Source organism: Centroberyx affinis, unplaced genomic scaffold (assembly GCF_046629955.1).
Source record: "Centroberyx affinis isolate AG114_WGS23_722 - 3 ecotype Tasmania unplaced genomic scaffold, CSIRO-AGI_Caff_v1 ptg000915l_1, whole genome shotgun sequence".
Taxonomy (NCBI): Eukaryota; Metazoa; Chordata; class Actinopteri; order Beryciformes; family Berycidae; genus Centroberyx; species Centroberyx affinis.
The window spans coordinates 832,911-859,951 of NW_027279498.1; the positions used below are offsets into that span (position 1 = coordinate 832,911).

General features: G+C 43.4%; 1 protein-coding gene across 1 annotated transcript; it reads right to left on the minus strand.

Annotated features, from left to right (window-relative positions):
* Positions 1-13,499: 13,499 nt before the first annotated feature.
* On the minus strand, positions 13,500-25,746 carry LOC139645843 (low density lipoprotein receptor adapter protein 1-B-like). The gene is made up of 6 exons (XM_071521701.1): positions 25,635-25,746; positions 24,723-24,795; positions 21,100-21,195; positions 18,449-18,582; positions 17,872-17,906; positions 13,500-14,680 (listed from the first exon to the last, which is right to left on the minus strand). The coding sequence occupies exons 1-6, from the start codon at positions 25,722-25,724 to the stop codon at positions 14,536-14,538; spliced, it is 573 nt and encodes a 190-aa protein (XP_071377802.1). The 5' UTR covers positions 25,725-25,746; the 3' UTR covers positions 13,500-14,535.
* Between the last annotated feature and the right edge of the window lie 1,295 nt (positions 25,747-27,041).

The window sequence follows — 27,041 nt, forward strand, 5'->3', positions numbered from 1 at the left end:
TAGGATGGAACATCAAAGGCCCAGTATCTCACTTTTTCATTATATTCTTTGCCTTTTGGCCGATATTCAAATGTCTGTTTGCAAATTATGATGACGCTTTACAGAACGGGTTGAGGTAAGTCTCCGCAGATTTAGAAGAGATGGTTGACTGTAATGTTTCTAGAAAAGCTCTTGGGCATGACATTTCAATGTGTAAAGACATTTTATATTTCATTTTTTGTCTGGTGGTGTCAATTTTAGAAAGCTGTTAATGAAATATGACGGAGAAAATGTGGAAAATGTATGGAACCTTTCTCCTGATGTAAGAGGGTGCCGCTGCTGGTGAGAGTTTAGGTGGAAGTGTTTGTTTTAGGGCACTATAAAAGTCCTGCTATCTAAGAGACCTTCAAATGTTCTTCATAGCACTTCTCTGCTGTTGTGTGTTTCTATCACATTATGTCATTGTGCTGTTTATGTGCAATAAGAAAATGGTGAAGGGCAGCGGGTGTTTTGTATTATCCACCAAGGATCTGGTGTTATAAAAACGGTTAAGAGCCATCCAGCCATTGGAAATCTGTATTGATACGCAGTACGAGTTACACATCAGCTATTCTTGTTCTGCATGGACTCCATCTCATCCTGTGGTACACTGGTTAGTCCTGTCACCTATTGTAAACACATGCACATGTGTGCGTGCACAAAAACAACCGGTCCCAGCTCCCTGCCAGTGCGTAGCCTTGAGAGTGTGGGGGAAGAGAGAGAGGCACCAAAGGCAGTTAGGAGAGAGCAGCGAAGGTTACGCTTGAGAGGAGTGGGTAGAATGATGACTAATGCAATGGCAGGCTTTTATCACTCCCTCTCTCTCTCTCTCTTTTTTCCTCTCTCCACTTCCACTCTTAATGAGAAAGAGTGGAAGAACTCAAGATTCCATTTCTCCAATAAGCACTGATTCGTGTCAGCGACAAGAGTGGGTTTAAACCGGAGTTGGAAGGGGAGAGCAGGGTGGGGGGGTGGGGGGGGGGGGCAGAGGGGGGGAAAGGGGGGAAGAGAGTTGCAGGGGCCCCGTCTGATTGATTAACACAGACGTATGGCCGTTGCCAGGACAAACTCGGTGAAGTCTCCGAGCGGCGTTCTGCTGCATTACCCAGAGTGATCAGCACTTCACTGAAAACTTTTACGCTGAAGGTTGAAGCCATTTTTCCCCGAGACCACTGCACCGGTAGCTGGCTCTCCAATCAATAGGCATCCATCCACAAAGTAACGGATAATGATGATTGTCTCCCTGGATGATTTCTTTGAACTGGGGCCATGTTTTTAGTTTGCCAGCAATATATCTCTCAATGGTAATCCCTATAGGCATTTTTTCATTCCCTCTCTTCCTCAGTTGCTTAAATAACACAAATATACTTTTTAAGCTGTCACTGAAGGCCTAATCTCACTAAAGTTCACTCTAAATTGGGTGTATCACACCAATTTTGACACACTCTTGTCCGTTGCCACTGTAAATATTGTATTCTTTATTACTAATTTAAATGTTCTCTTAAATTTAGGGCTAATGTGGCCAGGCTGTAGTCCAACTTTGCTGTTAAGGGTTGTGGTTTTTCTGCATCAAAGCAACATGCTTGAGTGACTTCTCCCACAGGGACGAGATTCCAGCAGCCTCAGCTTGGTGGTGAACATGACTGATGGTATTTGAACTAACAAGGGAAGGGGTTTTACCACGTTATTCAACAACACCATAGCAGTGTTACATGTTAAAGTGTGGATCAGTGGAAGACATTGGGGTATCTAATTAAAGTCTGCACATTTCATACCTCCTCTTATGGTACTGGTGGTGTAGTACAGTAAAGTTTGCTCCATCAGCCATACATGGAGATCTACTGCTCCTACTGCTGAGAATATAAACTGATCCTTTAGATCCAAGTTTATAGGTCTGAATATCCACCCAATATTGATGTTTCTGATCAGAATAGGCCAAGTAAAGGCCAGTCAACCATAGAGCGGGAATGCAAAAATGAGGAATGAAAAACCTTTTTCTTAACACTCGACATTATGGTGATGACTGTAAGAACTCAACATTCCACTTTGGCCCTGTGGTGGCAAGCCACACTTTTATAAGACTCTGAGAAATGTGAGTGTGAGAAGCCCCAGACATTTTCTCATGCTACTGTATCATACAAATGCTTTGAAGATGTGCTTGGCAGCAGTAATGTACGTGGACTACTTTGTGATGAGACACTAAGCTGGCACTGGGCCTTAAAAACAAAATACATTGGATTTTTCAAAACATACTTACACAGTATGTATTTTATTAGTAGAAAAGAAGACATGCCTGGAAATTGTAACTCAACATTGTGAGAACGCAGAGAAGTTGGCCTATATGGGTTCTTGAAATCTAGCAGTGAGATCCACAAAGAAGCATGGTTTAGAAAACATGAACTGCTTTATTATTAGTGCCATCATGTTTATATTCAGTGTATAAAGTGTACAGCAGTCATTGCTTAACGAGGGCTAGCATGGTTCAACTATTATGCACAAGGTTACACAACTTCAATTATGAAGAACATGGTGTATGCTTACTTGTGTATGCTTAAATAAAAAATATCCAATATTTTCCACAAAGGTCTGTGTTTGTGCTCAATTGTGACCAAGAACAATAAGCTGATGAAATCCAAAACAAAATATAAGACCATCTGAAACGTATCAAGCACAAAATCAGGCTACTGAAATGACATAATATTTAAATAAGTGAGTCTTGAAAAGTGAGTTTTACAGAATCCGGGAAGACAGGCCTTTTCCTTGGTGAATAATACATATGAATCTCAGACTTCACCAGGCTTCAACTGTCAGACTTTCCTCCATCAAAAAGGCACATGCAATATCCCTTCAGTTATTGGGGTGGTATGGAGTTCTGACTGAGCGACACATTAATCCTCATGAAAAATTCACTCAACAACAGGGTTTCAGGCAACTGCATTTAATGTGGAGTCAGCAACCTGTGTAAGAAAACGTGCCTGGATTCTCAATGACTCAGAAATCAATGGGACTCACATAGCAGAACCCAACAAATCGCTTTTATCTTACTCAATTCCCACACTAGATTACGTTTACATTTGTCTCTCCAACGTAAGCATCGATACAAGACCAATCCTTGTCTTGATTGCTTGACTGAGCAGGACAGATGAAGTTTGGGGATTTTTCAACAGTTGACATATGACTTGCATCTCTCAGACGCGCAAGTTTTTGTTTTTGGCAGTGCAACCTGTTTTGAAAAGATCCGCAGCCCTGGAAGGACGATCTGAGGCCATGTTAAATAAACACAAACAGCATTCACACTGCTGGGAATATCTTGCTCCTGACTCTGGAGGGGCAAAAATGTTTGGAAGGTGTAGATAGGCCCTGTGGCTGCTCTGCTGCACACGTGCCCCGCAGTCTGCTCAGCATGTGTCACGAGGCCTTTCACTGACACACACACACACACACACACATCTCTAGCTTCTGGATGGCTAGCCAGGGACAGACTGCCCGAGTATCTGTGGAGACAGATTACTTTAACAGCCTGCATTATTCAATGGATGGGGCCCACACTGATAAGACCTGTATGTGCTCCCTGGGTGCAGCCAGCATTTCACTTCTGCCAGCCTTTGACTGTACATGCTACTCAAATACTGCACAGTAGTAACAGGATGAGCTGAGGAAGGTGCACAAAACATTAATGGAGGCTGCCGACTGAAACTGCAGTGCGTATAGGAAGCTGTATAGGCTAGGCTTTATCATGAGCAGTTCATCATGAGCACCATCTCGCCCCCACACAAACAACCAACCAACCTCACTCTAACTCTAGGGACTGAGAGTTCTCACACTCACACACACCTCATACTGTACAGGTTGAATGAGACCACAGAGTGAAGAGACAATCCCGCAAGCAGCTGAGACTACACTGTAGCTCAGTAAAGCCAAAGAATTTCTGCCTGCCACCAATAAAACATGATATTAACATGATAATTCAAAAACTGTAACCACCAGCTAGTGCCTGCTTACAAAAGGCTCCAGAGGTTTGTGGGCAGGGCTGGACTAAATCTGCTTGGTAAAAAGCTCCAGGCTTACATAACAGACATTTACATAATAAATGACCTTCTTGCTTTTCCATATACTGAACCTGCGCCTGGCATTTTTTTTTTTTTTTTTTTTGCAATGTAATGGGCAAGGCTTGATGCATCTGCATGGTGAATTAATTTTCACCCCAGTATTGAATTATATCAGGTAAAGTTTTCACCAATAGCCAAGCTGAAATCTACTCCCTCTCCCAGAAAGCACTCAACAAGCACATTAGGGAGAGTACCTCGTCTGTGTGTGAAAGGTGCACCAGAAAAGGGGCACTAGATGATGAGTGGAGAGAGGGACAGCAAGAGCGCACCCAAAAATACATTCAGAATTTTCCTCATGTTGGATGTTGATTTCTTGCACAAATTAATTTTGGATGCACACCACCCGTCTCTTGTAATGCAATTGTACTAGCTGCTGTGGTGTTCAGGACGACCTACTGACACACCTGTACAAGATGTGAGGCTACGGTAGGTACTAGAAGCTAAGCAAGTGGGTGATCAAAAAAAGCCCTGGGCTCAGTTTTTAAATCTGATCAAAAGTGCTGAAAGCACAACAGTGGCAAATAAGTTTGTTTTGTACTCAAAACAAAAGAGAGCAAAATCTCAACACTGCAAAGGCACAAAAGGTACTCATATTCTTGGCAACATTAAAACAGGCAAAGTTTCAAATATTGTACAACAAAAAAGGAAAGGCATATAAGATACTTGAAATAAACAGAAATGTTTATTATGTTAATGCTGCATAAGTGCTACATAACATGCCACAATTTGACCATTTGTGATTGAGTCAATAATAAGGTTAAGGCATAAGGTTAAGAACCCAGTAGATACACTTTTATAAAACATGCATTCAATTCCACATTCAAAGTTACAGAAAAACATTTACACAACGGGAAACTTTCAAACTAAAACAGTGCAAACATTGAAATAGAAACAGCACAGCAAAGAAAGTTCCAGGTTGTTCTTAAGTTCAAGTCAATAGCATAAATGCTCAAATTGAAGACACAGATACAGTAACCTACAGCATGAATGACCCTGCATGAAATACAGCAACTAGTGAACTTCACCTGTATCTCTAATTTAGGGAAGTGGACTCCTCTCAAAAACCTTTGGGAACTTGGCAAAGCGCTGGTGAAACCTGAAATTCTGGGCCTGCCATTCATTCAGAGAGATCCTAGGAGTCATGTTTCCAAAACGTCTTTGGTAGTTTCTGAAAGGAAGCACATATCCTGAGCAAAGGATTTTAACTGAATCAAGACTGCTTTTCATTAACACTTCCACAAACTGTAAAGAAAAGCCACTGAGAGGGATGTACCTGCGGGTGACGTCAGAGGGATGCTGCCACTGGACGCCATTAGTGCCTGGTCCCTGGTCCGCCACATGGGTCATCAGGTTCAGCAGCTCACTCATCACATCTTCAGAAAACACAAATACACATTTTAAACCAGGTTGAAAAAGAACATATTTATATTTACAGCAATGGCCTCGGGGAGTACAGACTTCAGGAGTCTGACAGACTGGTGCAGTAGATATTACTCATCACAACTGATAGCAGACTTTTTTTTATGATTTTATCGATTGCCAATGTCCAACTACAAATTTTGATGCATGTTAGGCTTCATCACATAGTGTGCTTCCATCTCAAGGACAGCAAGCGCACATGAAGTAAATGAAGAGTATTCAGAGGGGTGAAAATCATTGCAGCTACGTTGGAAACAGCTAGCTTGTTTGATTTTGCAACTGAGCGCCAATTTATTTGATTGGTCTACACACCACCGCATTGCTCCATAGGATGTGTAGTTATTTTGGCTGGTGACACCAAATCGATACACACTTTTGTACCCTTTTTCTTTGGAGAATATCATAGTTTTTGAATTATACTTCATATGTTTACACCCCAGTGGATAAACCAGAAACAATCAGCACCGGTACACTGAACCAAACAACTTAAATGCTTATGACACATACCTGAGAGTTGGCCTTTATAACCTTCCACTGCTGGTCATTGAATATCTAAGTGTGCAGTAAGTGCACTCAACAACCTCACATCTGCAGTGTATCACAGTACTTCATTTCCATGGTCACTCATATAAAAAGCCGGATAACTGGAGTATTTCAGTCGAGTTCAGCTTCATACCTTGACCTGGAGTCTCCATCATGTGTCTGGTGACTGAATGCACATACAGCCGTTTTTCACGCTGCCAGTCCTCCTCCATGTCAAAGATCACTGGCCTGGAACAGACACAACATCTATACAAAACAGACACAGCCCTCTACCACACAAGATGTAGGTTTTTCCTCACATGCCAGCAACATGGCCTAAAAAAAAGTTATTGTATAGGTGAAACAATTCTCCAATAAATCTAGTCCTATGAACACTGATGAGCCAGGAAAGTCAGATAGATAAGTATATGAAAATATTACAAAGGATATATATAGCTTCACTTAGAGATAACTACTAAGCCATGGCCACAACTTGCACATCATGCCTGATGTGGTCATACTGCTCCCTCTAGAGGTGATGAAGGCCCGTTCAGTACCTTTGGCTCTTGGCAGCCCTGTTACATTTGGTAGCCTTGGAAACTCCTTTCTCAGGAGAACTTGGCTTTAACTCTTTTTGCTGGGGCTGAGGAAGTGCCGCTGATTTACTGCTAGAGGCCTGGCAGTCAGGAACCACCACAACTGATTTCACCTAGAAACAGCACAGAGGTTTCTGTTTGTGGGGGTATATTTACACACACACACCACATACACTACCAGTTTGGACCTACCAAAAGTTTGGTTTATTTTTACTATTTTCCACATTTAATAGTGAAGACATCAAAACTATGAAATATCACAAATGGAATTATGCAGTGACCAAAAAAGTGTTAAATTAATCAAAAATCTTATATTTTAGATAAGTAGCCGCCCTTTGCCTTGATGGAAAGGCAAAGGCTTTGGAAAGAAATTCATAGATAGGCATCAACTTCACTGTTTATATTTGTCTAAGGAACAAATTTCAAGCATTTAAGCATAAGCCTTTAGATCAAAATGGCTTTAAGAAAATGAAAAACATAGTACATTCAATCAGGTGTGTCCAAACATTTGCTTGGTAGTGTGCTATATGAGTATTTGCTCAGTAAATTAGTGTAACTACATTGACTACATGTATACAGGGCCACTGTCTCACCTACAGCCGACACCACTAACCTGTACTTGGAGAGGTAAGGTGGTTTCATAACTGGTGTCCACACTGACCTCTTCTAGATCGAGTGTGGCCTGGCACTCACGGATAGGCTGAATCGCACCTCCCTCCACTTCCTCTCCGCCCAGTCCACCTTGGTCACCCGCACTGGGCTCCACTGTGGCACTGTGGCACACAGATGACTCAAATATTGGGTCACCAAGAGTCAAGATGTCTTCAATATCACCCTCCAAAGGCTCTACGCCATCCACAGTAACAAACGATGCCGCAGTTAAAGAACAGTCGTCCGCTGTCAAGGAAATGTGCTGCTGACACGCTGCAGCTTGGGTGCTAACGTCAGGCTCAGGGGGGGCTGCAATATCACCCTCACCATCCAGCACCTCTCCCTCAACTCTCCTGACCAGGGGGCAAGGGGAAGTCTGGGGCAGCAGAGGGGACTTGGGCTGAGAGGGTTTCTTCCCTGCTTTAAGAGCCTGTCTGTTTGACATGGAGAAATAACTATCATCCTCTTCATCATCTGTTCCCTTTTTCAACTCTTCTCCTCTTCCCTCCTCCTTGCCATCTCCTTCTCCCACGCCTTGACTTGGTGTTGGACGTGGAATTATGCCAATGGGGCTAAGACACAAGATGTCATCGACATCAAAGTCAAAGGTAGGGCCCAGGTTGAATACACTGTGTGGTGCAGGCCCCTTCTCCTCATTACCACCTGAGTCGACTGAGGGCCTACGTTCCACATGCTGCAGGTCTAGCAGAGACTTCACAGCTTCATTATTTTGGCTTCCGGTGGCTTTTGTGCCATTTATTAAGGCAAGCTTAGAGAAGACTGACGGGGAGACTAGGTCTTCTCTTGGAAAAGGACTGCATGAGTCTATGACACAACCAAGATCTGGGGAGACTGCCTTTGGACTATAGGGCTTTTTTGCTGGAGTGTCATAGGTGTCGTCAAGACAGGAGTCATCTAACCTCCTCTTTCTAGAGGAAAGGTTCACAATCTCAACCTTAAAATTGACAAATTGATTGGAAATATTCCCTGAATCATCAAGACTGGTCTTATTTCCACAAGTTATTCTGGAATATTTTGAGAGTGGTTTCAAGTGCTCAATATGAACTTTGTGATTATAAGCTTCAGATTTCTCGAGATTGAGATGATTATATCTCGTCTTCATGGTGTGGGTGGCTTTCTCCATCACTGTTGATACAAAATGACAGGTCAATAGTAAGCCAAATATTCAATTAAGGCTCAGGTATACTCTCATCTGGTGAACAAATGCCAAAAAATTCAAATAGATTATTTTGGAGTTAAAAAAATAATTAATTTCTACAAATTAAGATAAAAGGAGTAGCTTACTTACTAAGTACTAAAGTATGTTGCTAGTGTTGATCATATGGTCCTCACTAATAACTGACCACAGGTTTGGAGATGATTTTTGCTCCTTTTCGCTTCATATGTACCTTGTCCTGCACCTAGATCGTCCTTCTCATGTTTCTGGTCCATGTTGACGTGCTTCTGCCAGTCCTCCTTGCTTTCACAGACCACTGGCCTGAAACAGACAAGACATCTTCCCTGAGCTTGTTGTTAGAGGAGGATGGGTATAATCATACTGCTGCAGACAATCCGCATTTACTCAGTGGGTAACAATATTTTGGTACAGTTTTGTGGACAGGGTTCATCAGTAGTAAACCTGATAACTTTGGGCTCTGGTTACATGGTCTTGATTACTGTTTTTCCTCAGGATTTTCCCGAATTGTTCCCGAGTTAGCTAGCTAAAACGACAACACAAAATTAAACCAGTGCATAAATTACAACAGAAAAATTACAAATGTGAGTGGCGATACACGGATAAAGTGTTCGAATTCAAACGCTAGCTAAGAAATTAATAACTTACCTGAGAAATTTAACACCAGATGCTGCCTATCTCAATGAGGTGAATGTTAATATGTCTATCAGTCTGGTTAACCCATTTCACATAATTTAGCAGTCAGACTAAAAGCCTAAAAACAGAATCGATAATTCTCAACGTTAGCTGAAAAACGTTAATTTACTTTATCCAAACTGAAGTTGGCAAACTTTGGCTTTAACTTAACCCTCGTGCGCGCTAGGTAGCTTAAGTTAGTTACCGTTACCGTTAATTACCAAAAAGTTTACTTTGACTAAGTTCTACATTGATGCCAGCCAATTGTATTCAGTACCAGCACTCAAAAAAATATGATACCACTATAAAATCTTACCTCCATTCAAAAATCAGCTAGCTTAATTGATAACGGTGACTAGCAGCCACTCATTAGGCGCTCACATCTCTCGGGCATGCGCACAGGTGTTAGAAATTTTAGGAACGCGCACGTCGAGGTTGAAGGGGGAACAAACTGAATTTCCAAAGCGTTGGAAAATGTCTCGATACTATTTGCTCATTTTCAAGTTCTGAACTTATATACACTTAATTTTTAAATAGTTCAGTAATTTTTTTCCCAAAGTAAAAATATAACCAATATGGCAACCGTGAACATGAGCATGAAATATTACTTTGCTTACTTCATCATGGCGTGCCCAAGTAGCATGAGATTAAGTCATAGCATGTTTTCACGAGGATCAATAAAACCTACATAAAAAATATTTTGCAATTATGAGATTGTGTGTGCATGTGTGAGACTTATCATAGGCCCAAAAGTGAGACACACACACACACACACACTCACACACTAAAATAAAGCGTTTTTTGTTGTTGTTTTTTTTTAGAAAAATCATTTTCTGCATAGTATTTGCACATACAATTTGCTTTTTTAATAGAATCAGAACGTGCTCAATTTATTTCTGCAATATTATATCACATAGCAATTACAATATTGAGAAGCTTTTGGATACCTTGAGATCAATAGATAACAACAGTACTATGCCATATTGTTTTTTTTAATACCCAGCCCTATAGTTTCAAATAAGGTACACTGACTGAGAAACTCGTGAAAATTCTATCAAATATCTTAGACATCTTACAAACAGGATTGTGGTTTTGTAGAAATTTGTGGCTTCCATTACCACCCAAGCAGACCCCCAATGGAAGATAAACACTTCATTTATACTGCCATGGAAACAGTAGAACCTATTACAGCATATTATTGGCACTCCAGGAAACTGACCAGGGAACAATTTTGCAAAAGTCAACATAAATATTAGAGATTCAACATTCATACAGAAAAAAGCGGTTCTCAGTGATACAGCAAAATATGCATCATAGCTACTATGTCCTGGACAAACAAGACATACCCTCTAGTAGCTGCATGCTCACTTTTTGTTCTGAGTGAGTGAATTTGACTTTGGGTGCCGGTTGTATTGTCTTGATCGTTTTCTCTCAGTTTGTTGTGATAAGATAAGATAAGATAAGATAAGATGCACTTTATGGATCTAATTTTTCTCAGGCTGGTATATAGAAAACATGGTAGAGGTAGATGACTTGGCTACTCAATAGGTCTGGCCTGCAGTAAATAGTAGAGTAGAAGGGTCTTACATGAAAAAAAACCTAAAGGACAACACAAAACCTATAGCTACTAGGGCATAGAATTTATGTCCAAATGGAAAAATTCAAGTATGACTCAACTAAACACTGACAACCATTCTAAAATGTGAAAACACAAGTTCCCATGTGTGAATAGGTGTAACTTTATTAATCTGACGGAGGCATAAAGTAAAAAAGAAACATATCCCAGTGTTCCAGTGTTCAAACCTGCTCCCGTATCACCCCCGGAGTCACCTCTCCTGACAGGACTCCAACTTAATTCAAATAAAGTGTAAGAGCAGTAATCAAAGTTAAAGGACAAAAGGGGTGGGCACTTCCAGGGACCAGAGGGCTCCAGGTGATCAAGGCTGCAGAAAGGTCGGACCCTCTCAGGCAGGATCGAGCGAAGCGAGCCCTGGAGCAAGCTCTGGAGCTCTGCCTCTCCCCACATTGCTTCTGCTACCCCTCTCTCTCCCTGTTTTTCCTACTGTCATGTCCTCTCCCCCCCTCTCTCTTTCCTCCCTACCACCATTTTTCCATCCCCTTTGTTCCCTTTCTCCTCCCCATACATCTTGCTTTTTCATTCACTCCTCCTCCCACTTCTTCTTTTCCCTCTCCCGCTTCTCCTATCACCTCTTCTCCCCGATTCTCTTTTCTTCTTTCTGTCACCCCTTCTCTCTTTGTCCCGTTGCCTCCTTTACCTTTATCTTCTCCATCCCTCTCTACCCCACCCACTGTTCCTGTGTTGGAACGAGACCTGAGGAGGGCTTTTGTCATACTCTCACTCTCTCTGACAGCTCTCCATAAAGGCATTCATTCTCTCTCTGGATGGATGTGATGTCATTACATCAAATCCAGACTAAGATTCTGTACCTTTCTTGGAGGAATACGTAGTTCACAATGATGAAGTTCGCTGGTGTGAATTTTGCTTATAACATCCAATGTCTAGAGAAACCACAGCATCAGGGCAATGAGACTTTACATTTTTTTGCTGGAATCTCATAAGTGTCATCAAAGCAACAGCCATCCGTCAGGCCAGAGTCAAACCATCCACATCTTTTGTGGCAGATAATCCATTCTTCACCATCACCTCTGCTGCTCTCAAAATTGAAAAATGGGAACACTTCTGTACTTCAGCATTCACACGTCAAAGTGATATCCAGTGATTTAGTGGCAGCTGCAAAGGTGGAAAAACTGTGGCCTCCAATCAGTGATCGTCAGAAGAAAAACAACTACCATCATGAACAAAAAACAATTATATTTTCAGAAAAGCATAAATGTAAGCATTTTACATAAATTAGAGACTGCTTACTGTTAGGTAAAGCATGAGTTTTTGTCTTTAAGAATTACAGCATGTCACCCTATAAACGTAAAGTGAGTTAAGGTAGGTACACTCTGCATCCCTCATACATCCCCATACAGCTGAGTCTCTATCAGTGAATGCTATCACTGTTTTTTTCTCCACAACCCTTAGCGCTGTTGTAAAATGAATCAGACATCCTCACATGGGTGATGACAAATTAGTCTATGTTCACTGCTTTGCATTTGGCTTGTTCATATAAAGTGTATTCAAATTTCCAGCTCAAAGAAAATAGTCTGCAAATACTAATAGTGTATTAAACTGATTGGCTTTCCACTTTGACGTATGAAACAGCCAACAGTTAGGTAAATGAGGTTATATACTTGCTTTCAGCACCTAAATTTGCAAGTTCCAAAACATATTATGTCAGTAACAGTTTAAATTATGTTTAAAAGTATAAAATGTTTTTTTTTCAAACATATGGAGGCAATCATAGCAGCTCTCATATATAGCTGTTAGCTTAGCTAATCCAGTTTTAGTTAGCTAAATTTATATTAATTGCTTCCTATCCTTAATAGAAAAAAAGTTTATACTCGTATACATAAAGAAGCATGGTAAAGTAGCCTAATGCTTCATTTGATGTTATTCCACACATGGAAGTTTCGAGCGTAGTGTTGTCAAGCGTGAGAGGTGTTGTGTATGCAGACGCATTTATATGTTCACTATAAATCCTCCTTGGTTCACATGCAACTCAAAAAACACACCTTTGCCCCTTAGTCATCAAATATGGCTTGCTCTCTCACAGAGACTAGATAGAATGGGGTCCAATGGAGAAATTTGCATAAAAGTGTCTTGTGAATGATTGAAACCTCTAATTCCGTATTGAATTTATGACCCGGGTAGTATTTCCTCTATATGTAAAGTTTGATCATATGTTTTGTTTTTGATAGAATGTAAGTTTTTGTCTTTTACCAATAATTCATGTTTGTCTGATGATGTTAATCATCAACATGATTTCCAGCAGTAGCAACCTTTTTAATGACAGTAGTGTTTTGCTGTTATTCATGAACACTTTTAGCACAGATTAGCCACAATGCTAATGTGGATTTTATACAAGCACAGATTCTAAAGAAAAAAAAACAAGAAATCAAGAAATCATCTCGCCATATATATTTATATTCGTATACGTTCACCCTGAAATGATGCGGTCACTTTAGACAATTTCCAGGCTACAATGATACAACAGACCATATTAGGCCTTTTAGCCTATTGACTTCAATGTAGTTCTGGTCTCTCAGGCCATTGGAGGGCCAATGCATGGATCGCATTCAGAGTCGAGATGCAAGTAAATGCAAATGAATGGCAATGATATCTTGAGGCCGTTGGGGCTGGGTGTAGATCTGAGTTTATAATAAAAATGGCAAAATCTGATACTGGAATAAATCAAATATCACACACACTTTCATTTTTATTGAACTTTATGTGAATTACTCAATTAAATTAATTTCAAACATTAACAAAATACCAAAGATAACACTGGGAACCGTCCCCAGTACAGTAAACTAGCAAAATCATTGCAACATTATAATTTAACATACAGTGGTATATAAGCCTAAATAATAATGAGCTTGAAGGTTATTGACGGTAAATTCCCCTACATGAGATATGTGCTTTAGAGATGTATGAATGTGGAGTGCAAAAATAGGTTTTGCATTACAAAAAAAAAATAGGATTGTCATTTTGTCCTCATCTATTTCTCACGCATACGCTTATACCAAACATGCACACACAATTTTCAAAGCCTTTGTTGCCCAACCAAAGGCTGAAGCCTTGAAGCACATAACAGGTAGTAACTTTATTTTTCTCCATTTTTCTCCCCATCACTACAACTGGTGGCTTTGTAACGTTCACCAGTGAATTTTTCCCTCTAATCCAGTTACAGCTCTCCATCTGCAAGTAAATGAAATATAAATGTGACAGCACCCTTGTTGACCTTTACATCACTTAATGAACTGTGCCAAACTCAACACATACATCATAGTTCTCATATCTCAGTTTGTACATATATACACACATACTTCTTAAATGCCATTTACACAAAGACATACAGTATGCAAACATACCATTACGTACAATGAGTGGATAAACAGAAACATAAAGAAACTAATACACTGACTGTAACAAACATCAAATGACTGCATGTTTTTTTCATAGAAAAGGGATAAATTGGTTTGTATTGCTTTGGTCTGTTGTGTGAGCAGCCAGCTCATCTTGCCCTCCTCTGGTCAGGTAGATGCAGTAGCATCCACAGCCACTAGACGGCGCCACTGAGAGGACTTGGCAGCAAGGAAAAGGTGGGAACACCACTGATGTCACCAGTGTCCGTTTTGCCACTTCTCCAGTTTCCAACCATGTATTGCCCACCATTTCTCCTCATCTTTCCCTGGTTTTCCCCTTTGCGGTGGCGGATTCACCTTAGAACCCAAAACCGTCCTTTTGTTCGGTGAGGTCCGTGTCCGCTTGGTCCCATTTGCCTGGGGACAGGCACTCTTCAGTGTTTAAGTCCTGAGGGTTTACCCCAATGTCCAGGACCTGGGGGTTAGTGCGAGACTCAGCGAGTCTGGGGGAACAGAGCAAAGAGTGAGACATCTTTCACCTTCATCAGACAAGAAAAATAGTATGATGACACCAGTGTAGTGATCAAAATTAGGATCATCTATGAAATGTAAAATGTATGAGAAATGGTATGAACTGGACCTTCAAAGTGTTTAAATATCTAGAGACATCACAGTTAAACACAGTCATAAGAACAATGTGTTGTGTGTACAGCATGTATGGACAGATACTAAAGTTATGAACACAGTGACACCGCTATTAATCTAGTGCTTTTGATGAAGAACAGCAGAGCCACAATGGCCGGACGGTGGCAACAAAATGGTTCCCTAGGCGACAATCACATTACAACCCTACATGAGACTGCCGTGACAAACACACACGACACCTCTACATACACAAAGACCTCCTTTGAACATGTCAAAGCTACATATGAACACACACCGCTTCAGCTCACCATGACATCACTCATTCAGTGATGCGGCAGCAACGGAGAGCGCAATGCTGATGGGCGTGAGGCGGAGAAACACAAAACACTTGTGATGAGGACGTGGACAGTGAAGTGACTACATCAAGTACGTCGAACAGGGTTCTGAGCCGTGTTAATGGTATATGGCCTCAGGATGACGTGAAAATACATGTGTCCCACATACTTTGTCCGAACATAAATACTCAGACAGATGAGCGGGCTTGCAAAGGGAGACAGCAAATTGTTTTTGAAGTGGGAGTGGATGGTGGGGTGACTAAGGAGGGATGGGGTGGCGGTAACTAGATCCAGTGAATGGCGTTGTTACCTGAGTAGGATTCAAAGCTATCCAGACTGCGGCTGGGGGTGCAAAGGAAACATCACAAGTCAGGCAATGCTTGGCATTTATACATTTTTGTGGATGCTGGGTTCCGAACTGTCTTACAATAAAGCGAGTGCATACATTTGTGAGTGGCCTCAAATTCCTATTCCCGGTAGTATCATGCTCTTCCAGTTGAGCTACACAAGGCTATAACCTCACGGTCAAGCATATTTGACAACTAGAATGCTAACTGACCTCAGCCCCATGTCTCTCAAACCCCATAGCAAAGCAAACATCACTACACCATAATGCATTTTGCCTTACTATGATCAATAGACACTGAAGACTATTATATTTAGAAAGTGCATCAATAGTCTACAGCCAGCAGATGGCAGTGCAGTCTATCACATAACAAAGAATTATTCCAGATTCAACATATAAATTGGTCTCAAGTTAGTTAAGGAACACTGGGTGGAATAAGGTTTAGGTGACAACACTATTAATACTCAGGTTAGGGTTAGGGTTATAACTCATAACTACACTAACGAATCAGTCCAAGAGGACTGAAATAGATTACACATCAATTAAAGTCAGATAAACTGAAAGGAACAGAAACTCTTGTGATCAGTATTTTGGACTCCATCCTCAGAGAATGAAATCCTTGGCCTTGCAGGAAGAGAACAGATGTTTTTGTGATGCTCAGATGTGCTGCCTATTATGCAACCCCCAGCATGTTGGGAGGGAAAAGAAGCCCAGGTGCCCGTAAACTGCCTTTTACATACTGAGTGCTTCGCTAAAATTTAGGGCAGAAAGTCTGCCCCTACTTCACCTCTTTCCCTGAGGAGAAGGGAGGAAAGCATAACCATAAACAATAAAAACCCTGCCAATCTGAAAGAGGTTTATATATAGCTCTTTCTCGAGGAGAACTCAAGATCTCACTCCCCCCCCCAACTCTTCTGTTTATAGTCTTTTTTTTCCATCCTAAAATCCAGTCTCTAATTGCTTCGGAGAGCTTATTCAAAAAGTGCACTGACAACCAGGCACATTTACAAGTAAGGGCAAACAGATACTGGTACATCACAATCTGAAAGCAATCCACCAACATAGGAGATACTTCATGCCTTGCCCAACACAATATGTGCTGCACATCAGCAATCATGTACAGTGAAGACAATACAAACACTATCATTCAGTAATAGCCTCACTCATGGAGCCATGAATTGTCTGATTTTCTCTTCCCCACTTTAACACAGCTGAGCTCTGACTCCAATAGCAACTAGTGCATGTCTGTAATCGGCTTCTCCTGACGGACAAAGACTTGAACTGGGCCCTTGGGCCCCTGAATCTCCTTCAATTACGGAAATCTGCATCTGGATACATCACTGCTTGTGCTGGGAGCCTCCTCGTTAATCACAGAGTGGGAGATTAACGGCGTTGGGGTGTAATTACAGTGTGTGCAGACAAATAATCATCTGATAACGGGGCTAAAATGGCCTCTTAGTGCTTGATTACAGACTGTGGAGCACATTCTCCCTCCATTAAATGAAAGAGAGAAAGAGAGAGGAAGGCCACTGTCAAATTAGCAGAGGGAATGAAAAGCAGAGCCAGCGGAAATAAAAGCACTAATAAAGGGTTGAATGAGTTTTCATGGTGGAGTCTAAAACAAATAGCAGTAAACAGTCGCACCACGCAACTAGACAGCAGGCCACCAAAGCTTATCTGGATGGGCTGCTGATACAGACTAAATGGGAGGTATTAATCAAAGTGGACTCCAACATGATTCAGATTAGCTTGTGGATGGCATAAAATGAGTTTGAGGAGAATGCACTTGGGGATCTATCCTGTCAACTCTGAATCTGAGAATTATGGGACCTTAACTTCTTCTGAGTGCTTCCCCTTTTTCTGCTGCTTCTTCGTTTCCTTTTTCTGTGCTTTTATCCCACCACACTTCTATGGCTTTTGGTATTTCGCAACCAAACTAAGCACATTCATGGTTGCACCATCTAAAAAGAACTCACGAGTACTCTGCCCTGAAATAGATTTTCTTTTGCTTTTGTGATCTAAATACCACTACAGTATGCGTCCCTCAACAGAACCCATTTGTAATCACAGGCTTCCTGAAATTTGCCTTTGAGAGAGCTTCTGTGAAATCAGTGTGTGGGCCTGAGATGGTGGTAAATGGAGCCTACGAAAGCAGCATGACTCAGGGCGGGTGTCTGCTGTGCCGGGGCCTGTAAACCGAGCCGGTCTCCTGGCTGTGGGAGCGCACCGCGGTGAGCCAAGCAGAGGGAGTGGCAGCATTTATTATAACAGCAGCCCAAACCACGGGTGGCTATTTCCAGAACACAGTTTGTGTGGCTGTTTAACAGAGCCTGGGCATTGTGGAAACCAAATCCAAACGCCTTCTCACCTTGAGAAAGCCTCGTCCAGACCGTCCTCCAACTCCTGCCAGACAAAACACATATGTGTTGGTTCACAGAGGCAAAGTTTGTGTCAGGAGAGACCTAAGTAAACAGTGTTTATTTAGGAAAATGTTTGCTTGTGTGAGCAGCTGTGCTATTACATCTGTGACTTAGGAAAACTATAAATAGAGGGTCTGGGTTATAATAAGTCAGTGCATTCACACGTGCATGCACACACACAAACACACACACAAATCACCTCTCCCCACCTTTCTCTAACCTTTTCATGTGGTCTTGATAGGTTAATGTAGGCTAAGGGCAGCCCCACTCCCTGTCCAGCTATGTGGACCATCTGATAAGGCACGTTCTGTTCAATGCACTATTGTCTAACTCTAACTCAACATACCAGCACTATAAATACAGAATACACTCCTGTGAATACAACAGGTACACCGCCAGGCACTTTAGCCAATTAAGTATTGTTACCCTTTTACCCATAAAATGCCATTATTCCTTTCCCATCTTATCAAGCCCCAACAGCTGGTTATGACTGAACCTTACTGACCAGCCCAACTCTTGTCTTACCCATACAGTATTGTTGTTCTCTGTTGTGGGGTTATGCACCATAAAGGGATCCGGTTCGGTCTCCGTTGTTCCTGAGTGGACCAGTGCTGCATTGGCCCCCTCTGCCAAGTCCAGAAGTTTCCCTGTGGCCACTTCTGCAACACATATCAAACACACAAACAATGTGAAATGTACACACAATTCACATACAAAGGCATACAAATATAGATGCAATCTATAACTTCGCCATAAGGTTAAATTCCTATTGAATTGCATTATTGCAGTATTAAGTGTTAGCCAAGAGTAAACAGCATGATTATGAAGATAAATTTGCTCCATATCACCATTTGCTGGGCTCTTGTGATTATTGTACACTTGTGTAACAGTAAACAGAAGCATGTGTGCACAAAGGCTATGACGCCATTCATTAGGGTCCAATTTTCCTTTTTAAGCCTCTAATGTATTTCATTGATGTGGCCATCTGTGGATTGTCACTTGGTGATAAGTGGGCATGGGGTAACCCCCTGACTTGCACACCGAACCACAGAGACACTAGTGGTCTCTAATGTGATTGGCTTCTAATGGCCGTGCTGGATGATTAATGTGTGTTAATAATGTGTGTAAACCTGAATTTCGAGCTATTCCTTAGGCTGATGTTGTCCGTTGAGAAAAGAACGGTCAAAACTCAATGACCTCTTCATTTCTCTATTACTATCACTACTCATGTCGGTTAAGCACCCTCTTCTATCTCGACCCTTTATTATCCTAAAATTACTTTTTCCCCATTATGCACGGCTCCCCAAAAGAGAGAGGCTCATAAATGCCCGAGTCAGCCTGCAGAAGCAGTTCCCCTCAACCCGGTCTCTCCATCAACACTGGCTCAATGGCATTTAAAGCATTTTCCCTTTCATGAAGGAGGCAATTATCTCAGGGACTGGTCATCTGATATGTCCATCCCAGGGAGAGGAGGGATCGTGGGTCATCTGACTGTAATGCTTCCAAGTTAACAGCTTGGATGTTTGGGGAGGTGATCGTGAGGTTTTGGAACCCTGGAGCACCCGGCTGGCACATTTGACCCAGGGAAGCTGAGCAGACAGGGTGAGTCTCAAGGAAGCTAAATCCCCTTTTATAATCAGGGCAGCACAGGGAACAATGGCATCTAAATTTTGCGGCCACAAACAGACTGACACACGCACAGGCTACTATGACAGGCAGGAAGCTGGGGGAGAGTTGGAGGTATCATGTCTCATGAATAAAGCTGAATCGACTGACAACACCATTCACTGATACCGACAGTCTCTCTGACTCAGTAGGGTGAATTCTATCAGCCAAAGTGAAGGCTACACAAACGTAACATTCTATTAGCACTAAAGCCCTGCTGTCCCCGATCACCTCTTAAGGGCTGACGATGAAAACCTTTGGCAACAGAGAAACAGCCTATTTCTGAAAAAGCACTCAGGAGCTCCCAAAACTGCATTACTCTGCTGTGCAATTATGCCATTTTACTTGACAGAAATCCCATCCATGGGCAGCCAAATGTCCCGCTGAATGCTCAGTGGGATAATGCTACTCCAAACGTACTACACCAAGCTTCTCTGTTACCACAATCTGTTTCCAAGGCCCATTTTGGTGAATCTTCTCACTAGGGATCATCCCAAAAACCAAAATGTTGTATATCCAGGGCCACAGCCCCACATAAACAGTGTCAGGGCAGATTTAGAGAGATCCTACTCTGGCTGAGGGCCACCTGGCCGGGCGAAGGGGAAGCGCAGTGCTAAGCTGATGTTTTCAGACATTTTTGGAGTTGACCTGCCTCAGAGTGAAACCTCCACCCCCCAAAAGTTCAGTGAAAATGCTAATATTGGCCATTGGCATGAAAAGTGTCTTTTTCCCATCCGCCCCTCAGACACAGACAGGCATGCACAAAGACACAGACACACAAATGGAAAGGGTTATGTAGAATTATTGTAGAGCCATTGTGCCGCTGGCAAAAGGATACTACTCATCACATTTCGTCTTAGGCTGTGGATAATGCATGGAGCTAATAAGGCCTCAAGGTTGTCTGGCTCAGTGACCGTCAACAACATGTTTAGAGGAACTGACTCGCGTCTCAAGTCGTGGAATCCTGGAATATGACTGCATAGAAAATTTGATAGAACAGGAACAGTCGGGTCATGGAAAATGTAGGCCCCTGTCACGCTTTCCAAACAAACAGCGCTGTGGTTGTGCTTTCAGAGTGCCAAAGAATATGACCGTTTGTCTCTTTAGTCTTCCATGGAGAGTTTTCTAATATCAGAAAATGTCACTGGGACAGCCTGGGGGATTGGTGAACCAAGACTTTTTCTAATGGATCTACGTGGCAAAGGAGCCTTCTCTCTTCCAAATTGAAGAGAGCATCATCATTACCATTATCATCATAATCATCCTAAAAATGTCAAATATACTAAATGCATATGGTGACATTTGCTGTTCGTTTTAATGATGACAGATTCTACATAATAAGGACAACCAAAAAAAAAAAACGCAGATTGTTGTGAGCCGACCTGCGGCACCAATATAGGCCAACCTTTGAGGAGTGGTTGAATAGCGTTCTTCCCCCGAGGCTATGATTGCTGTGACAGAGAGACTGGGGGAGAGGGAGAAAGATGTGATGATGGGTGACACCGACTCACCTCCTCCCTTCAGGCTGCCCAGGCTGGCCGAGCTCTCCGACTGGGAGCTGCTGGCTCCTTCTCCGTCTGAGCCCGACTTCACTCGCTTCTCTTTCTCTGCGGGGAGAACAGCAGGGGGGTTGGGGGAGAGAGAGCAGTCAGCAAAATACAGCGAGGCACTAATCAGGAACTCGCATCCGTGGGGTTAGAGGTGAAAGCCCTCGCAGTGCTTTGTCAAGGGAACTGTTTACTTCTTTAGCTGCTGAGAAAGTTTCGCTAGCCATGCGTATAATGTGCGTAAACAAACTGGTAGAACTTAATTGGCAGATAAAGCGATGGCTATTTCTCAGGCAACTGGCCAGCTGAAACATTTGTAACAGGCTCCACGATTAATACAGCAGCCAGTAACCACAGCTTGTAAACAGCGGAGAAAGAAAACACTATTCACTTCTACCTCAAGAGCAAGACAGAGAGCAATTTCTACCACTCTGCTGTCAAGTGGCATCTGGGTCAGATGGATAAAGCTCTCTGTTCGCTCCAAACCGTCTCACCTGCTGAGAGCGGGGCTTAAAACACAGTGTAGGTCACCAACTCCAACAGACGAGAGCATCCTTATATTTCCTGCACAATGCTGCTCTCCCCGACTCAATCAGTCTAGTACCAGCTTTCTGAGGCACTTTTCAAAGAAAAAAGTCTGAAACTATTCTAAATCTAGAGGGATGTGTGGAGGCGCACACACACTCCGTCTCTCAAACTCACAAACGTACACATAAACACACATCCACCTTACCTACAGTATCAACATTTCCCCTGGCGTGAAGGTAAGGTAGATGCAATACTTCCGAGTCACTCAGGAAAACATGAGACGCTCGGCGCAAGTGTGATAACTCCTCCAAAGGGCCCAGCTGCTGACCCACTGTAACTCATACTTCCAATAATGTGGCTAGAGATTGAATGCCCATTCCAGCCTATCCCTCAAGGGAGCTGCTTACAGTAAGGAGGCGTTTTATGATTTCTTAACCATCCTTGGTCTGGAAAATAAAAACAGCTTCCACTTTGGAACCATCCTATTCCCCATGAGAGCCACAGTAGCTTAGTGATGGCTGCATTATAAACCCTTCCCTGGGTACCTGTTTTCCCCCCATGGTCTTACCAGTGCACAGTTTTCTGTCTGACTGAATGCGAAACTACTGCTAGACATGGAAACAACTCCAAAGGATATGCCAGTTCAAAGCTAGCTGTAGTGTTCACAGTGAATACTCTACGAACCCAGACTTCTTATACATAAATACGGGAGTGGCAGTATATAGTGAAATGTGGGTCAGGCACGTGTAGTCGGCTGTAGAGAACCACTGTGGCGGGCGGAGAAGAGTTTGTAAGAAACGAGGAACAAACTAGACGCAGTTAGACACCCCCCTTGCTTTTCCTTGCCCCGATCCTCTGGGGTCTTGTAACTTGCATGTAACAGCCTCAAAAGGGTTTTTTTTCCTCTCCAGTTCTCTCCCCATCTCGCTCCCTTCTTCTCTGCCACAAGAGAACACCACCACTGCGTTTTGAAAGATATTCTTTCCTTTCCCCTCCTCTGACTCCGTTCTCCTTCATCAGTGACATTGTATTGAACGAGACGAAACACACAGCTTGGCAAATTAGACGGGTTACCAGGCTCGCCTCTCTGAGCAGACTAAGAGCAGGAGAGGAGACGGAGAACGGGGAGAGAGGAAAAGCGAGCGAGAGATAAAGGGGAGGGGGAAGAGAGACGGGGAAGGAAAGTGAAGCGAGGGAGTAAGGTGAAAGAGTGGAGCTGAGCGGGCTGAAGAGAAGGCTGCACGCACTAATTTGCAGTTTTTAATATTCAACTCGGAAATGCGGAGAGCCAAACGAAGAGGCGTGGAGCAAGAAGCCCATGGCCTTGATCTTTGGAAAAATAACCCCCCAAAAAACATGGAAAATGCGCCCAAATTAATATATTCGTTAACACCACAGTAGAGAAGCAGTAGAAATGTGGAGTAAATCAAAGAGGGGGGTTGATTTTTGTTACTGTATGTGTGTGTGTGTGTGTGTGTGTGTGTGTGTGTGTGTGTGTGTGTGTGTGTGTGTGTGTGTCTCTAAAGGATTGAATAAATAAGCTCGCCTTCACTTTCTCAGACAGAATCAATGGCACTGGCACCAAAGCTGTCGGGGGGGTTCGCTGACACTGACACACACAATCATTTTCGTTTCCCTCTTGCACACTCCCCCATCACAACGCCCACCCTACCCCCCTCCCCCTTCATGCTCTCTTGCCCTCTCTCCTCATCCCCATCCCCCTCTTTCCCCTCCCCTCTTCTTCACCCATCTCCCTGACGGTAATAAACACAGACGAGTGCCGGGATTGGGGGTGGGGGCTTCAGACAGGGAAAAGAAAACAAGTCGACGAGGGGGAATCGAGGTGCCAGGTGCAGAAGCGGATTGACAGCGACAACGCACGTTCCCGAGATTCAAGGTGTGCGCACAAGGCGGCACACGAGTCGCACGCATGTAGAGATGAAGATGGGAGACACAGTGATATAGTAACCGCCCACTTTATGTGGCAAAGCCCCCCTGAGGACCTCTCATTTAAATGGGAGTCATACATGCAGTAAATTACATGCATGTTCTGCTGAGCTGTACAAAAGAGTGAGGGGCTGTGTGTGACACCGTCCTTACACAGCACTTTGAACGTCTGCCGTGTGTCCACATCGGTGCCTGAGCGCGTGTGTCAGCCTGTCTTCTGAGCATAGTCTGCTATTAAGGACGTTCACCATTTCAGTCTTTAAAGGAGTAGAATGTTTTAGAAGTTTGACATGAAAAGGAAAAAAATATATAAATTGATAATGAGGAGCTAACATTTTTATAGAGCAGGGAGTGGTGTGAGGGAGGAAAGAAGAAATATATCTGGGGAAAATCCCGGCTCCCACACATCTGAGTCCCGTTCTCACCATAAGCAGTAACAGTAAAGGAAGCGGAGAAGATTTACTCCAGCCAGCCGGCCCACCTCTGCCCCGGGCTAGCCTTAATTCCTCTCTTCCCTTCTCCTGTCGATATCTAGATGAGTCTTTAACCATGACTGAGTTGCCCTTAATAAAGAAGCTTCACTAAACTACACCAGGTCTCACTGTTCTCCGGGCTATGATTTAACCGCTGGATGGGGGACTGCTCCAATCAATGTGTGGACATTCCTCTGTGTGTGTGTGTAACAGTGACAGGTGGGAGTGGGGGGGGGGGAGTGTCAAGGCTAAGTCCAGGGGTAGACAGGAAGAATTTATGTTGCCACATTGTCCAGGAAATCGCAGTGTGAAAGACAGGCTCATTGTTTGGCCGCCCGATGCTCCCACCATGTACGAAGATAAAAGATAGTTACAGTAAACGTGGAGAATAACAACAGTGGGGGAGGATGGTAATGAGAGAGCAAGAGTGAGAGACAGCGAGGGAGCGGGAGAATGAGAAAGAGACTGAAGGAAAAAAAGAAAGAGAGAGAATGAAGAACCAACAGCGGAGGAGAAAGTGAGGTACGGCACAAAAGAGTGGGAGACGGGGGGGGAGAGGGGAGTGGTGGAGGAGGAAGACGGGGGAACGGTTCCACTCAGCCGTCACACTCCTCCGGTCGTCGGGGCGACCATGCGTACCTTCCTTGGCAGCCTGCCAGAACTCGAACGCCACTCTGAAAGCCTGAGCCACTGTTAGTGTTACTGCCTGGGCCTGGTAGAGAGAGAGAGAGAGAGACAGAGAGAGAGAGAGAGAGAGACAGACAGACACAGAGGGGTAAAAGAAAAAAGGAAGATGAATAACACACAAACTCATCAAATCTATGGAAGGGCAATTGCGGGAAGGGAGGGAACTCTGTATTACAGGGCCAGTGATAAAAACAGGAACCGATCACGGACACGAGGAGGAGTTCCTTAACAGATACTTGAAGAGGAGGAAGAGAAACCCAGGGGCTCCATGACGAGTTGTTTATGGAGCTGGGAGGATACGTGGCCTTTTGGCCAGAACAAAATTAGCAAGGGGAAGGAAGGGGAGGGAGTGGCTCGCTCATTCTGCAAACCTCCAGGGACGGAGGGAATGCTGGAGAGGGATGACAGCCTCCCCTCCCTTCATGTTCTGCCTCCTTCCTTTTCTCCAGAAAGACAGAATCGCACACATACAAGTAAAGTGCGACTCAAAGTGGCAGTGCAGGTATTTTGAGATCTCTTCGCAACATATCCATATGCATAAAGAGCTCTCCCCTCGATTGCCTGGAGCAAGGGTTGAGCTGAATGCCTGAATGTGCCGCATGCACAGATTGTAGCCTACAAACTCCATTTTGCCATGAATTTGAAAGTATTAGGATTAGGCAGTGAGATGGGCACACAGATATTTTAGCAGCTCTGCTGATCTAGATGCTTTGAAACTGTCTGTGACCAGTTATAGAAGGTGACTGTGTGCAACTTAGGTGTCGACATGAGCAGCTTAATGGAATACTTGGCCAATACAGCCTACTTCTATATACAGTGGGTACAGTGCAGACACACACAACCACACATACTCCTTTTACTTACCACTTTCCTCTTGGTGCAGAGGAAGGCATGGCACTCAAGGGTCTCGTTCTGTTGGCTCTGGACGATGTAGGCGAACACTTTGTCGTGCATCTTGTCCGCTGTGCAGTATGATATTCTGAGAGGGACACACACACAAACACAGACTTTTTTTCAATAAAACCTAAGACTTCACAGAGCCGTCACAGATCAAGCGGGGCAATCATGCAACTTCATCTCCACTAAGCCCTTAAGCTATTCCACCAATCTGACTTAAACAGTTCAATCTCACATTTCTCCCAACTACATTGAAGAAAAAAAATCCCTGCATACCCAGACCCAGCTGCACTATCAATCTCACCTCTCTGCACATGCCCAATGCACTCATAGATTGCTGTGCGCAGGTACAGAGCTGAACAATATGAATTTTAACTGAACACGTGCAAAGGCCATCTGTGCTATTTCTCTGAAGGAATGCCATTCCTTTCTGCTCTTCCAACAAGTCACCACTCCGCTCTCCCACTGTGTCCACCTGTTTAACATTGACTCACAGTGAGCTTTTAGATTGGGCCTGGACCCTTCACAGTACAGGCAAAGAGGTTTTAGCTCTCTGAAAACGCACAAATTATGGCACTGTAAGCTTTGCAACCTTTGTTTCCATCACACACAGAGGGAGACAGGTGGTCCTGGCTTGCTGTGTTGTCTATTGAGGTGCAAGCATGCACTCTTGAAGCCAATGAGATTCTTGTCTGTGGAGCATGTAAGAGAGTTATCAGTCTGGCTCCTCACAGCCTCAGGTGCAGAGTCGGGTCTTAAATGAATCTGCAATGTTCCACAAATAGCTTTGCTCCACTATTGGATCATGATCAATGATGTCATCACCCCGAGACCATAAGTAACGGGTGCACTGACCAGTTGGGGAGGGAGACCCAGAACGACGGAGGAAGGCTATAATGAATGTCTGCCATCTGTCCTTCTTTTTCTCCTTCCTACATCTGCAACGTGCTCCAACTGTGAACTTCACTGTGGGATGGTCACACATTCAGTTAACTAATGACTAAGGGGTATGAATGAGGAAAGGTGGTAAAAAAAAAACTAAATAAAAGCGAGGGAGAAAAAAGTTTGGGGAGGTGCAAGAGCTGCCACAGCTGCGGTGTGCGCGACACAGACGAGATTTACGGCAGATGTTGGGGAGGGAGAGCGTCGGGAAATTGGGTGTCTAGGCAAATCCATTTCTTTTATTGCTCGTCCATCTTCTTAGCAGATGTCTAGGGAAGAGGGCTCCAGCGGGTGCGGGATACAACCGGCTGCTTTATGTCTTCACACCGTCCTGAGGTCACAGCTGGACTCGCCTCACGCAGTCAGCCTTTTAATTGCTGCACTATTCATTTCAAAAGAGAGACTCCATCATCGTATCATTCCATTACAGAC